Here is a 15,640-nt window from a genome sequence, read left to right as displayed (position 1 = left end):
TTTTTGAGGAAATTACAAGTAGGCTAGACAAGGGAGATGCAGTGGATGTTGTATATTTGGATTTTCAGAAGGCCTTTGACAAGGTGCCACACATGAGGCTACTTAACAAGATAAGGGCCCATGGATTTATGGGAAAGTTACATATGTGGATAGAGCATTGGCTGATTGGCAGGAAACAGAGTGGGAATAAAGGGATCCTATTCTGGTTGGCTGCGAGTTACTAGTGGTGTACCACAGGGGTCCGTGTGGGGCTTCTTTTTACATTGTAAACCAATGATTTGGATTATGGAAAACATGGCTTTGTGGCTAAGTTTGCTGATGATACGAAGATAGGTGGAGGGGCTGGTAGTGCTGAGGAAACAGAGTCTGCAGAGAGACTTGGATAGATTGGAAGAATGGGCAAAGAAGTGGCAAATGAAATACATTGTTGGGAAGTGTATGGTTGTGCACTTTGGCAGAAGAAATAAATGGGCAGACTATTATTTAAACAGGGGGAGAATTCAAAGTTCTGAGATGCAATGGGACTTGGGAGTCCTCGTACAGGATACCCTTAATGTTAACCTTCAGGTTGAGTCGGTGGTGAAGAAGGCGAATGCAATGTTGGCATTCATTTCTAGAGGAATAGAGTATAGGAGCAGGGATGTGATGTTGAGGCTCTATAAAGCACTGGTGAGACCTCACTTGGAGTACTGTGGGCAGTTTTGGTCTCCTTATTTAAGAAAGGATGTGCTGATGTTGGAGAGGGTACAGAGAAGATTCACTAGAATGATTCTGGGAATGAGAGGGTTAACATATGGCGAACATTTGTCCGCTCTTGGACTGTATTCCTTGGAGTTTAGAAGAATGAGGGGAGACCTCATAGAAACATTTTGAATGTTGAAAGTCATGGACAGAGTGGGTGTGGCAAAGTTGTTTCCCATGATGGGGGAGTCTAGTACGAGAGGGCATGACTTAAGGATTGAAGGGTGCCCATTCAGAACAGAGATGCGATGAAATTTTTTTAGTCAGAGGGTGGTGAATATATGGAATTTGTTGCCATGGGCGGCAGTGGAGGCCAAGTCATTGGGTGTATTTAAGGCAGAGATTGATAGGTATCTGAGTAGCCAGGGCATCAAAGGTTATGGTGAGAAGGCAGGGGAGTGGGACTAAATGGGAGAATGGATCAGCTCATGATAAAATGGCAGAGCAGATGGGCCGAATGACTGACTCCTGCTCCTTTTTTTGGTCTTATGATTTTTTTTTTGCTTGTGGTGGACCCAATTGCTAAAATCACAAAGGAGTTAGGTCTGTTATTTGTCTTGTTGAATGGATTAGTGTGATTCCATCTCCTTCAGTTTTTGGCTAATAACTGCCTGTGAAGCCTTTTGCTGCTTTCTAGCTTAAGCCTCAATAATGGATGTCAGCTAGCCTATCAAAATAGGAAGATCCCAACCATGATATTTCTACTAACTCCGGTTGCAGTTGTTAACAATATTATGTGAAGTAGTGAAAAACTCAACTTCCTGAGGGGAGCTCTTAATGAATTTTATTTGTTAAATCCAAGAGAGACACTTGCGTATGCAGTAAATCATATTTTTCCACACAAATCTTATGGAAACATGGGTGAAAGTCTGCTTGGAACAGTGCATTCAGAAACTACCTTGCTGCATAGGTGCACTTGTTACCAAGTGGTAAATTACTTTTCTTTTGCTCTGCCATCTTTGGTTGAGGAATTACTGTTTCCTGTTTTCTGCATCACCATTGCTTTGTTTATGGATTGCTAATTTTCTTTGAGAAAACATGCAAATCTGAAGAATGTAGACATGAGATTACAATGCTGAAATCTGGCTCAACAAAATCTGCTGGAGGAGGACAGTGGTTCCAGCAGCAACAGTGGGAGGAAAGAAATTGTTCATGTTTCGAGTTGAAATCCTAAATCAGGGCTGAAGATCGTACCCATGAATGGGGTGTGTAGGCAAATCCCCAATACAGCCCTGGTGGGTCGCTGGAACCACTGAACTCCACCAGACTTTATCCCCTTCAAAAACTGAAGACGATAAAGTAATTGCAGAATGACAGACCAACTCCTTTTATGGGCTGTATCTCAACCCGAGTGGGTGGGTTTAATTGGGTTGGAGTCAGGAAGGAGATGGGGCTTTTCACTTTTGCCTCAATGTCAACAAAAAAGAAAAATCTGGTCATTGAGTTCAGTAAATGGTGGCAGGCAGTGCACGTGCTCCTGTTTTTAGCAGTGGTACTGAGGTCAAGTGGCTTGAGAGTTTCATTTTCCTTGAGTGAATGTCACCTAAATATTTTTTTTTGTAATTTGTTTTTTATTGAATTTCATCATCAAACAAACATTTCCATAAGCTGTATTTCAGATACTGTACGTATATATCGTATAATCATATTTGTCACAAATCTCCACATAATATTTATCTGAAGTATACTCTTATAGAAAGAAGAGGAAAGAAAGAACAATCGGAAGAAGGAAACTATGTACAGAGTAGGGAGTGATTTTTTTAAACAACATATTCATTGATTGTGAGAATAAAATCAGGTCTTTAAGATGTTATGTAGTTAAACCATTTTTTCCAGTATGAATAAAATTGTTCCAACTTATGATTAACAGATGTTATCTTCTCCATTTTGTAAATGTCCATTGTAATTTCCACAATACATTTAAAGTTCGGCGCTCCTGGGATAACCATTTCCTGGTAAGGATCTTTTTACCAGCCACCAGCAGTACAATCATTAAATATTTATATTTATCTCTTTTCAACCATTCTTGAGGTGTATACACAAAATATATGGTCTTATTCTCTAAGTGTATTTATCTGTTGGTATATCATTGAAATTTGCAGAATATAACTTAATCAATCTACTCCCTGAACAAATAAGAACCAAAAAAAGTGAATAATATAAAGAAAGGTAAGGAAGGTGTGGTTCCAAGCCTGGGGTCTCTAGATGACCCTGGGTTGGGCTAGAAGAAAAGTCTAGCCATGGGGGATAGCCCCTCCTACCTGTGGGTTGAGGACCCCCGTTGCAGTACCTATAAAAGTAAGTAAAAAAAAACTATGTCCATCATTACACAGAAATGATTTCCCTGTGTATTCCTCCCATGTATACTCATTTAGGTGGGGAAAAATGAATGAAAAATGAATTTTTAAAAAATTGAGTAATATTAAAACCACATTATAACATGTATTTCTCCAGATAGGTGTATCACCGTCTATTTTTGCTTCTGTTTAGTTATCAGCACTTTTAAAGTTAGCCAAACCTTAAGGTTCTTCTGGAGGAGGTGAGGGTTGTCTTCAGAGAACTTACAGTCTCTTCCTAATATCCTTCTCTCATCCTGTTCCCTGCTTTCTTGGTTCTCTTACTATTTCCCAAGCAGATCGGGATAACTGCTCAGCCAGAGTTTCCCTTGGTTTGACCATGCTAATGGACAGTCCTCGGTTGTTCATGTCTGTAGTCGCCTCTTCCACCGTCTGGTACAGTCGTATCCCTTCTTGGTAAAATACCCTCAGTTTAGCAGGGTACGGAGTTTGAAATTTAATCTTCTTCCTTTAATATTCATTTCGCTTTGGAATACTCCTTCCGTTTCTGTAGGACGGCCAGGGGGTAATCACGATTGAAGAATATTAACTTCCCGTTCCAAAAAACCCTCCTCTTACCCCAGGCCCTTCGTAGAATCTCAGCCTTGCTCTTGAATCGGAGAAATTTAAGTACAATGGATCGCGTTTTACTTTGTCTGTCTCCAGCAGGCTGCTGGGCGAGAGAACTGTGTGCCCTTTCTATTTCCATCTCCATATTCGGGGGAATCTCCAGCGCTTCCCGCAGCAGCTTGCTTACAAGGTCTATCATTGACACTCCCTCCGCTCCTTTGGGAACATTATAAATCCTGATATTTTTCCGTTGTGATCTTCCCTCCTGGTCAAGCAATTTACTTTCCTGTTGATTTAATATTTTTATCATCTTTCTTAGTATCTGTTCCATGTTTTGCACACCGTCTTCCACCTTCTCAATTCGAGTCTCTGCCATTGCTATTTTCTGATTGCCGTTGGCGAGCTCTGACTTTATATCATTGAGTTGTTGTTTTATATCTTTTTGGACTTCACTTATCTCTTCCAGAACCTTCATCATATTTGCGGCTTCACCTGCACGAGGCCCAGCGCCAGCCTCGCCACCAGGCGCACGTGTAGGAGAGCTGCGCACTGCACCTCTCTCTTCCATAGGCTCCACAGTGATGCTTTTTTATATCTCCATTCTTTCTCCCCATTCTTGCCCCCCTTAACAATTCAGATATGTTCGAAAGATCTTAGATTTCATGCATTAATGGGGTAAAATATGCGTTTTTCCGGAGGAGCTGTTGATTTAAGCTGCCATTCTGAACAGTGACGTCACCGGAACCCCAGCATCACCTAAATTCAAAGTATATCGAAGTGTGTAAGTCTATATATGTCCTTGAGATTTGTCTCCTTACAGACAGCCACAAAACAAAGAAACCCAATAGAACCCATTCAAACAAGAGTAGACTGTTGAACACCCAATGCACAGAGGGAAAAAACAAATCATGCAAACAATAAAAGTAAACAAATGAATTTAGAACTGAAATGCACGAAAGTGAGTCTGAAGCCTGTTTGTTGCAAGCCACAGCCTCAGTTCAGTTCAGAGATCAGTAAACCTCACGGAGCAGCGAGCTGAACTGGACCATCCCTGGCCTCTGGCCCCGACACCCTGACCTCAGACTCCAGCCCTGCCGCTTCCACTCGGCCTGTACCCAACCTTTCCAGTTCGGCTTGGCATTTAAAATCAGTCAAACCTCGGGTCTTTCCTTGCTCTTGGACCCAAGTTTCACCTTGACTCTGTTGCACCTCTGCTCACCTTGCCTTGGTTCTGCTGCATGGACTTGCCTCCCAAGTCTGCTCGAGCAATGGCCAAGTGTTGGCTCATTCCTGCTGTCTGGCACGGACCCAAACTCCCCTTTCTCTTGAAATGTGCACTTGAAGCTCATCATAAGCTCTGCTAGGCTGTCTGTTGTGCCAAAAACACTTTCTAACGCTTGTTTGTTTCAAAGGTATATTTAATGTCAGGGAAGTGTATGCAATATACATCATGAAATGCTTTTTCTTTGCAACCATCCACGAAAACAGAGGAGTGTCCCAAAGAATGAATGATAGTTAAATGGTAGAACCCTAAAGTCCCCCCCCCCCCCAGCTCCCCTCCCTCCTGCACGTAAGCAGCAGCAAGCAACGATCCCCCCACCGGCAAAAAAAAGCATTGGCACACGCCACCAAGCACTCAAGCATGAGCAAAGCAACAGCAAAGACACAGACTTGCAGTACCCCAAAGACTACTTATTCACCTGGTATTCGACATACCACAGGCGCTGTCTCTCCCTAATAAGGAAGAAAATGTGTCTGCATTTCACAGCGATGGGGAAGACATAGCAAACAACTTCCTGGTTTAAGATGTTAAAAGTCCGTTGTGCTTTTTTGAGCTTTGTGCCCAAAGGTCTGGGTCTCTGAGCACTAAGATTTGGATCTCCTGCCCGCACACAGACCTCCGACTCCCCCCACCCCCCGGTCTCTGGAGCCACAAAATCTCAGTCCTCCAAAAGTGAGTGGAGCTCTTAGGCCAAGCCCTTGGCATGCCGAATAACGGCCATTTGTAAAACCCTGAGAGCGGGTCCCATTCCCGCAAAGAACTGTGGTCAGTGTGGTCAGGTCAGGGTCTTTGTGTGTGTTGCCCACAGATGTGACCAATAGGTATTCTGCTTTTAAGGACCTCACCTGCTGGATCTTTTAGACTGTTTAGACCAGTTGCTGTCTTTTCATATTATCTGAGCAATGCCACTCATCTAATAACTGAGTGTTCTGCTTAAGTCCCATATTCCTCCTCCCCATTTGGTGGGGGATGATGGTGGACTTGAGTCTCGGTAACATTGTCAGCCCATGATAAATTTGACCCTTTGGCATTTATCTACCAGTGATGTAATTGCTGAAACCAATTCAGAATGTTCACTACCCGCTGAAGGACCCATTAGACCCCGCATCAGACAATTTCTTCCCCTCACTTCGCAGAAACAAGAAAATTTGCCTTTAAAGTTTTCACCCTCAGCTACAAGAAACTTGTCTTTATATTCTTTGTCCTTGGCAAAACTCCCCCCTTCTCTAAAAGTATGGATAGCCCGTGACTCCGCCTCTCCAGGGGTCCCTACCCTATCAGGCAATGCAACCTTGGTCACGTCACTGCTAGTGGGGACTAACACAACACCCGGTGATTGATCAAACCACCTCTCAACTTTCCCTAATACTTTAACTGAACTTACCACTCTAATCAGCAATTCATCTGGGCTGCAGATACCCACCCTGCTCAAAACCTAAGCGAATCGCACTAAAGTTTAATCCCTGTGGCGTCCATAATAAAGTATCTTAATCACTTTCTCCAGTACTAGTTTAACACAGGCTTAAACATACCACTTAATTCTTAGAGCAATTACACAGCAAATCCTGGACAATAGCCCCACAATGAAGCCCCCTCACCAGGTTCATATAAAAACTTGGCTCGTTAGCCGGCTCTACTAACAGCTACTGGACTTAGCAGTGAGAAAGCTATCTTTTTAAAATAATTTATGTCTGGGATCAGTATGATTTGAGTTGTTGGTGGGATGTTTTGATTAACAGAACCCTGATTTGAGTGAATGCTGTGTAAATACTGCCCATGGACATTGGCAAGAAATAACAGATTGTACACTGCATACAATTATGAAGGGTTTTAGCCCATTACAATTAAACCAGTCTAAATGTGCACAGTGTTGGAACCTGTATCTTCCAAAAGCTGGGTATGACGTTTACTCATGATTTCTCATCACCAAACACTGGTAGAACTTACCATCTTGGACTCCGTGACTCGCGAAGCACTCCTAGCAATCTGTCTTGCTGTCAGATTGAATCCTATGGCTGTCTTTCTTGATCTTCTCTCTCTATCTCCCGCGAAAAAGACCAGAAACCCCCACCAGTGTCTGCCACAAATCTCTCTCCACCCAGCTTTCTCTGGAATCTTCTCCCATTCCACCATCCTGATTGGCTGACATAACATTCCAGAGTTGAATATCTCAGCCCCTTATCAATAAATGAAACCCAAACACTATCAGCAGGGCACACTGCTTCTCCAGAAAGCTACTGAATGAAATACCCTGCAGCCTTAGCAATAAAGACCTTAACCAGGACATTACACAAGCAACACACACAAAATGCTGGAGGAATTCAGCAGGCCAGACAGCATCTATGGAAAAGAGTAAACAGTTGACATTTTGGGCCAAGACCCTTCATCAGGATGGAAGAAAAGATGAGAATGCATTCTCGTTTCCTTGTCTCACTTTATCTCCTTATCTGCCCATCACAACCTCCTGGTGCTCCTCCCCCTTCCATTTCTTTTATGGTTTTGTACCCTCTCCTGTCAGATTCCCCCTTCTCCAGCACTTTATCTCTTCCACAAATAAACTTTCCAGCTCTTTGTTCCCCACTTTCTTACTCTTTTTTTTTCCAATCCTGATGAAGGGTCTCGACCCAAAACGTCGACTGTTTATTCTTTTTCATAGATGCTGCCTGGCCTGCTGAGTTCCTCCAGCATTTGTGTGTGTTGCTTAGCAAGGCTGTGTTCTGTGGTACCTGGTGCTGTATCTCTAAATAACATAAAATGAAATATACATAAGTTATTACTGGAAATGGGTCCTTTTGGAGAGGCAATAAACTGCAGTATTATGTAATTTGGTACAAATAAAATGTTATAAAATGTCCATCGATGGCTAAATGAGTGGTATTGCAGGCTTGGATGTTTTTTGTATCCGCAGTACTGTCTCCCATCTTGCAAATTGTTCTAACTTGCAATGTTTGTTAAAGCAAACTCGTGCTCCAGGTGCTCATCATCCATAAAGCACAAAGTCTGTTTTACGTTTTGTTTTGGAAAGGTATGAGCTTATTTTTGATGATGGCTTTCTTTTCTGATAGACATGGAAAAACATTGTTTTCTTAAGGTGAAAAGATATTTCAGTCCATGAGGTGGAAATAGTCTAGTCTAGTTGTCTTGGAAATTTTCAACTTCTTTGAAGAGCTTCTTCAGCTCATTGGTCTCACTGTCAAGTGACCTCTTCTGGATGTTAGGAAAGGACAGGTCCTCTGCTATCTTCATTGTCTCTTGTCTCCTTGGTTCACAGTTGGAGAGCTGTGTGGTGTGCAGTTGAGTTGTGTTTGCCCATGGGACCAAGGCTTACACAGATAGAATAGTTGTATCCCAGTTTGCCTGAAGAGTTAAGTCACTGGTCACATGCAGTGTTAAGTGCAGTTTAATCAAGTGATTGATTTTCCTATCTGAGCCCAGAAAATACGTAATTTATTCTCTTCATAATTTCATGAATATAGTGGAAATCCGAAATAGAAACATGAAGTTGATGAAACACTCAAGTGTCTCCATATCTGTGAAAAGAATCAGTTAATGTGTCTTACCAGATTGTCAGAACTGGGAAATTTGGGGAGAAATTAGATGTTCAAGTACAAGTTCAATTTTAATTGTCATTCAACTATCCATGAGTATAGCCAAATGGAACAGTGTTCCTCTGGTGCCAAGGTGCAAAACACAGCACCTACAATCATGCACAGCACAATGCACACAGAGCACACGTAAGACAGCAGTAAAGTATAGTCCAAGTCCCTGAGTCCATGAATGTTGCAGCAGTCTGTAGTCGAACACAATATATCTTGTCTTCTGCTAAACAAACACTAGAGGGCAGCACCAACTCCAGCATGTTCTCAGTTTCTTGTTTACTGCCAAAACTTCTCAACATGACAATTGCTGGAAAATAAAATTGTCTTTTGCCGTGTATCTTCTGTTGTGCGTATTGTGGTGCAGCTTAATTCGAGCCCACGAGAAAATTTCAGTTCCTCAAAATTTATTACAAATTGAGATAATAGACTCTCTACTTATTTAATCAGGTTGTTCTCCATCCCATGGGGAAAATGTTGCACATTACTTTCAAAAGACTTGACATTCCAAAGCACTTTGATCTACACAATATCAGAATCGGGTTTGACACATGGTGGAATTTGTTGTTTTGCTGCAGCAGTAATGCAGGTATAATTATAACTGACAAAAGTAAATAGTGCAAAAGACAATTAATGAAGGTACTTCATGGGTTAATAGACTACTAACAAATTTGATGGTAGAGGGTAAGTAGCAGTCCTTAAAATGTACAGTGTGTGTCTTCAGGTTTTTGTACCTCCATCCCAATGGTTGTAATAAGAGGACATGTCCTGGACAGTGAAACTACTTTGAAGGCAATTTGAGAGTTGGTTGTGAAGGCAGCAGGTTCTGAAGCAAATCACGAAAGAGAGATTATCTTTACTTTTGTCACATGTATATTGAAGTATACATTTTGTGTCTCACTTACAATTAAGAATAGGAATTCCTTCATCCTAACCACTCATGGTGTATTTAGTTTGTCCATGTAGCTGTGCGGCTCATACTTAATAACATATATATAACATACTTATATATAACATACTTGACCACTAATCTGATTGAATATTTCAGTGATATAGATGTTTTTGTTTCTTTAGGAATGGCACCAGTATGATATCACTCATCATTCCTCCCAAAGACCAGATCTCACGAGTGGCAAAAATGTTGGCGGATGAGTTTGGCACTGCTTCAAACATAAAATCTCGAGTGAATCGTTTGTCAGTGCTGGGGGCCATTACATCTGTGCAGCAGCGCCTTAAACTATACAACAAAGGTCAGTCTGTATCCACAAAGCTTGCCTTAGAGTTGGTTTGTTTCATGATTCATTGATTGAAGCTGCAGTTTCTGCAGATTGCCTGGATGTGGTAGCTACCTTTTGCATTGGAAGTTACTCTTGTTTAGTAGGTGAAGTGCAACTAGCCTCGGTCTTGAAATGAGTCAGAAAAACCTGGAATGTATTCTCAACCTGATGGTTATTTATTCATTGTACACAATTTGCCAAATCTGTTGAAGGTAGAATGCCCAAAGACATTTGAAGTAAATTATTAAAGCTTGTGATGGATGAGGAAAAGTTGAAAAATGAATAATTTGGGGCTGAGTTGGAAAAATATCTACAAAGAAACAACCAACTACAAGTGGCAACCAACTGCCAAGAAATAGAAAGATGGAAAAAAAAGGAATGCAGATAAAAGAATGGATGTAATAAGGTGAAGTTCTTTATTATGCAGCAGCTTGCAGTGTATCTTACTGCCTCTAAGATTTTGCAGAATCTGAAATATTAGTGTATTCACAGATGAAATTCCTAACAGCAAATACTCAGTGTGTTTAATGACATTATTACTGTAACCACTAAAATGTGGGATAATTGTCCTGAAGTACTATTATTAGAGGAGAATATTTAGATTGTTTTAGTGAATCGCAGTTTTGCCATATGGGTTGGGAGAATAATGCAAGTGGACTTGACCAGGTGAGTTTGGAGTACCAAAACATTAATTCCCTTGAATATTAAAAAAAAAGTATATCAGTGGAACTATGTCAACTTGCACAGCACAGGAGTGGGAAGTACAATGAGGCTGTTGGGAATAACTGCATGAGTTGTCTTCCTTTGATGGTTTGGAATAACAGCGATAGTTGTTCATGCCTTGACTGTCAAGAAGTTTTATTTCCCAGCCTTGTTGCAGCCATCCTCTTGCCTTGAGCCTGAGATAGACCACTTACAGTCTCATCTCAGATTTGATCTCCAAACAAGCTTCAGATCATGTTGAGTTGAATTGAATTGATTTTATTACTTACATCCTTCGTATACATGAGGAATAAAAATCTTTGTTACGTCTCTTTCTAAATGTGCAATTTATAGTAATTTGTAATAAATAGTATGTACAACAGTACAGTCAATATAACATAGAAATACAATTGTATCACCATGAATTAATCAGTCTGATGGCCAGGTGGAATAAGCTGTTCCAGAGCCTATTATGCTCCCATTACCCTTTCCTGGATGGTAGCAGCTTGGAACAGTTTGTGGCTGGCATGACTTGGGTTCCCAATGATCCTTTTGGGCCCTTTTTACACACGCATCCTGATAGTGGAAAGTTCACATCTACAGATACGCTGGGCTGTCTGCAACACTCTGCAGGGTCCTGCGATTGAGGGAAGTACAGTTTCCATACCAGGCAGTGATGCAGCCAGCCAGGATGCTCTCAATTGTGCCCCTGTAGAGAGTCCTTAGGATTTGGGGCCCATGCCAAACTTCAACCATCTGAGGTGAAAGAGGCACCTTTGTAATTTTTTCTTCACCGTAGCTGGTATGTACAGATCCTCGGTGATGTGTATGCCGAGGAACTTAAAGCTGTTCACCCTCTCAATCCCAGATTCATTGATGTCAATAGGAATTAGCCTGTCTCCATTCCTCCTGTAGTCCATAACCAGCTCCTTTGTTCGTTATTTCACTGGTTATGGGTGCTGGTGAAAAGGCTTCCCATCCATGATTGTTGGAAACCAGAATGTCACTTTAGAGTACATTGTGGGATTCAAGTTATATATGCCTTTATGGAAAATGATGGGTGATTCCCTACCCTTAATAATGTTAATGAGCAAGTTGAATGTTTGCAAACTTATTTGTTTCATGTACTGGAATTAACTTTTTGATCTTGATTATTTATCTGTGTGCTTGCTGGTATTTGACTTTGTGTGTCTGGATTGTTTGACCAGGCCTCTGGGTCTTGAGTCAAGTTGTGTACCTCTGCATTATTATCCACAAAGTTTCCTTTCCTGAGACTTCTCCTAACCTTTGCCAAAAAACACTTAGCCACCACTGACCTTGCCACTACCACTGTTCATCTATTGAAACCCTGATCCACACTTTTGTTGTATATACACAAAATTTGTTCCAGCCATCTGTTACTTTGAATGTTAATACTTGTTCTTTACTGTGTTTATGTAGTACCGCCCAATGGTTTGGTTGTCTACTGTGGAACAATTGTAACAGAAGAAGGCAAAGAAAAGAAAGTCAACATTGATTTTGAGCCCTTCAAACCAATTAATACATCTTTATATCTCTGTGATAACAAATTTCATACAGAGGTAAGTTACAGCATTTGGAAGTTATATTTTTTCTTGAGTGCATGGTCTGAGTTCTGAGCAGTGTCTCAATTTTTGTCAGCTCACAGCCTCTTCAAAAAAAAATTAGTTAATTTTCGAGTGTTACCTATTTATTTCAGATTGCCATTTTTTTAAAAAAGATACAAAAAATGGCATCTTTTTCAGTATAGTGTATTTGGTCCTACTTCTGCTCCTATATCTTATGGTCTTATTATGGTGCTCATAAAATTGGTACACTGGAACAAACATGCTGTATAGGGCGCCCACTTGTAAAACATGTTTTCCATTCCCATCATTAATTGTTAATTTGTATTGTAAGTGCCCATTTCCACTTTGATCTCTCTGCTTTTCAGCTTCTTGCCCTGTTCCAATGAAGTCCAAGTAAAACCTGATAAACGACCTCTTCTGAACTAGTACAGCCCCAGAGCTGGACATTACTTCCAATAGTTTCAGATAAGCAATTTTCCCAAATTAAACCAGAAGACCATTAAGCCATTTGGCTCATTAAGTTTACTCCCCATTTGAACATGACTGATTTACTTTCCCTGTCATTCTCCTGCCGCCTTCCCATAACCTTTGATGCCCTTCTTAAATAATACCTATGAACCTCCACTTTAACTGTAAAGTGCCTAGTAAAAGTATTCATCCCAGCTCTTTGTTCATGTCAATGAGTATTACAACCAGGGAATTTTATCAGTTTAATTGAGAATTTTTACTTGTGAATCACATACTACTTTTTTCACAATAGAGCCCAGAAAGGCAAAAAGTGTAAAGCATAGATTCAAAAACTGAAATGTCAGCAGTTCAAAAGTATTTTGTCTTTTCAAATTCAAGTTCAAATTTTTTGCTCAGTACTTAGCTGTGAGAGGTGGTTCAACTATTACAGCCAGTGGTCTTTTTGGATAAGTATCTGTTAGCTTTGCACAAGGTGATGGAGCAAGATTTACCTCTTCTTGCAAAATTGCTCAAGCTATGCCAGGTTAGTTGGGGAATGGCGGTGGACAGCAATCTTGAGGTCCTGACCCCAGAGATAATCAATTGGGTTAAGATCGTTAGCCTGTCTGGGCCACTCGAGGACCTCAATTTTCATCATTCAAAGCCACATCATCATTGTTCTGGCAGTGTACTTCGACTCATTGTTCTGCCGAAAAATGAACTTCCTCCCCAGTGTAAGCTTTCTGGTAGAGGCAAGCAGGTTTTCCTGAAAAGTCCATCTCGTCCAGGTAACTTATCATCTTTGAGCTTCCCAAGTATCTTCTCCTTAGTAATAGCAATAGTAATTGCAAAATACACAACCACTCACTTCTGCCCTCTGATAGCTTTGAATTTCTGGCATTCTGCTTGTGTCTTCCACAGAGAAGACTGTCACAAATTACTTCCTCAGTTTGTCCACCATTTCTACCTTTTGTATCGCAACTGGCTCATTCTGATGACATATGTTCAGCTGTTACTTTTGCTTCCATCTTCATCAATGCTGCCTGACCTGGAATATTTCTGGAATTCTGTTTTTTTTTCAGGTTTCTCGCAAATGAAATATTTTATTTCTTCATTGATTTTATCTCTTAATTCCAGTGTTCTTTTTCCCTCCTGTTTCCATTCTCTTGCATCTCCATCAGACAGATCTTCTGTGATTAACAAAGCATCACTGCCTCTTGGTAAGCGCTGCTACCATTGTTTGGACTCCAGCCAGTTTCTGTTTTTTTTCCATTCCATTCCCTAACCTGAGGCTTGATTTCTAACTTCGTAAGTTCTCAGGAGTTGTGGACATGAAACAGTAGTTCTTTTTCTACAGATGCTGACTGATCCAACATTTTCTGCAATGATTTCAAATAATATTTTTTCAAATGTATTCATAATTTATTTCTTGCCTATTAGAATGGGAATGATTTTTCATCCATTTGATGTCTGTGAAGTCTCATTATTTTAATTTCCTTGAGGAACTATTGTGATATTAGTGCAGATATATCCCAACACTGACAGTTTGCAGGTTTTTAAAAGCAAAGTGGCTACTCAAGATGGCAACAAGAAACTTACCTTTGTTTTCTACCCCTTTTTCTTTTTCTTTTCTGCCCTTGCCATCCTTCTAGTTCTTTCATGTTGCAGGAGGAAGGTGCGAGTTGAGATTAAGAAATATGGAGGAAATGCTATATTTTAATATTTATTGTTTTCTGGAAAACGTCCTGGGTTTATAACTTCTGACATTGGAAGTGCTCCAGTTGACTTGATTTTAAGGATGATGAGCATTCTTTTGAAGCTTAAAATAATGAAGCAAATGAATACTGTATTTTCAAAGTTGCATTATATTAAAAGTGCTAATCAGTTTGGTCATCATAAGCTCCCTTACAAACTAGATAATTTACTTTAGCTTTTTGAATGGGAGAGAAAGAAATGCTGATCGTGCCTGAGAGGGTTCAAATACTTTTTTCCCCTGTACCTCTTAATAGACTAGTTCATCTCAAAGATGGCAATAGATCTGCATTCCTTCAGCATTGCACTTATTACTTGTCTGGATTTTAAGTTGCTGTTTTGGCATAGGATATGAGACTTCAATTCAGTGATGTGAATGATCTTACTGAAGCATGGGTGCTCTATCTGTAGATTGAGATGTGAGAGCCTGATGTTTGGACAACTTTATGCAAATTGAGGTGACTTGTCAAATGGGACTTTCTGCAGGCCTCTTGCACGAGCTAACATGGTTATTTTCCATTTCAAAATTGCTAACATATGTTGTTTTTTCTTTTACAAGGCTCTTACTGCACTTCTGTCAGATGACAGCAAGTTCGGGTTTATCGTAATTGATGGTACTGGAGCTTTGTTTGGTACTCTACAGGGAAACACACGAGAAGTACTACACAAATTCACAGTGGATCTACCAAAGAAGCATGGTATGGGTGGAACTGTTGGTTTCTACAGATTCCCTCACCCCTGTAATATTTCTTTCTGAATTAGTTTTCTTGCATGCTAAATTTAACATGCTTTCTACCAGTCTATAGTTGAGCCCCTTCCTTAGAAGCCAATGGCATCTTTTGTTTTTGGGTTGAAAGAAAGTATTACCTAGATGTTGCACTGTTGAAGGTATAAGAACCACTCCCAATCTTCTCCCACTTCTTCACACACCAGCAGCATCCAAGTAGAACTATTTGTATGTAATCAAGAGCAGGTTGCTCTGTGCACTTCCTGTATATCATTTCAGCAAAGATTACTGGTGCAAGAAGAGGTTTGAATTTTCAACATGTAGCTATGCCACGTTCATTAGGCACATAAAAAGTTGATTTTTGTAATTTAAGTTTTTAAATGTTGTGTGACATTCAGAATCAGCACAAGAACCTGACGAGACAATGTAGAGATTTTTTTTTACTGAAGGTCATGTTGATGAACTTGTTCAGTTAAGAAAAATTCTAACTGACCTTGAAATTGAAACATAGAAAACCTACAGCACAATACAGGCCCTTCGGCCCACAAAGTTGTGCCGAACATGTCCCTGCCTTAGAAATTACCAGACTTCCTCATAGCCCTCTATTTTGCTAAGCTACATGTA

General features: G+C 40.4%; 1 protein-coding gene across 1 annotated transcript in view; it reads left to right on the top strand.

Moving 5' to 3' along the window:
- LOC140200339 (eukaryotic peptide chain release factor subunit 1) overlaps nucleotides 1-15,640 on the top strand; it is a 59,062-nt gene that overhangs the window by 9,454 nt on the left and 33,968 nt on the right. Inside the window, exons 2-4 of the mRNA XM_072263531.1 lie at nucleotides 9,600-9,775; nucleotides 11,945-12,084; nucleotides 14,849-14,987. Of these exons, the coding sequence (XP_072119632.1) occupies nucleotides 9,600-9,775; nucleotides 11,945-12,084; nucleotides 14,849-14,987 (455 nt within the window). The remainder of the gene's footprint in view (nucleotides 1-9,599; nucleotides 9,776-11,944; nucleotides 12,085-14,848; nucleotides 14,988-15,640) is intronic.

This window comes from Mobula birostris, chromosome 7 (assembly GCF_030028105.1).
Source record: "Mobula birostris isolate sMobBir1 chromosome 7, sMobBir1.hap1, whole genome shotgun sequence".
NCBI classification, from domain to species: domain Eukaryota; kingdom Metazoa; phylum Chordata; class Chondrichthyes; order Myliobatiformes; family Myliobatidae; genus Mobula; species Mobula birostris.
This window is presented reverse-complemented; position numbering and strand designations above follow the sequence as displayed.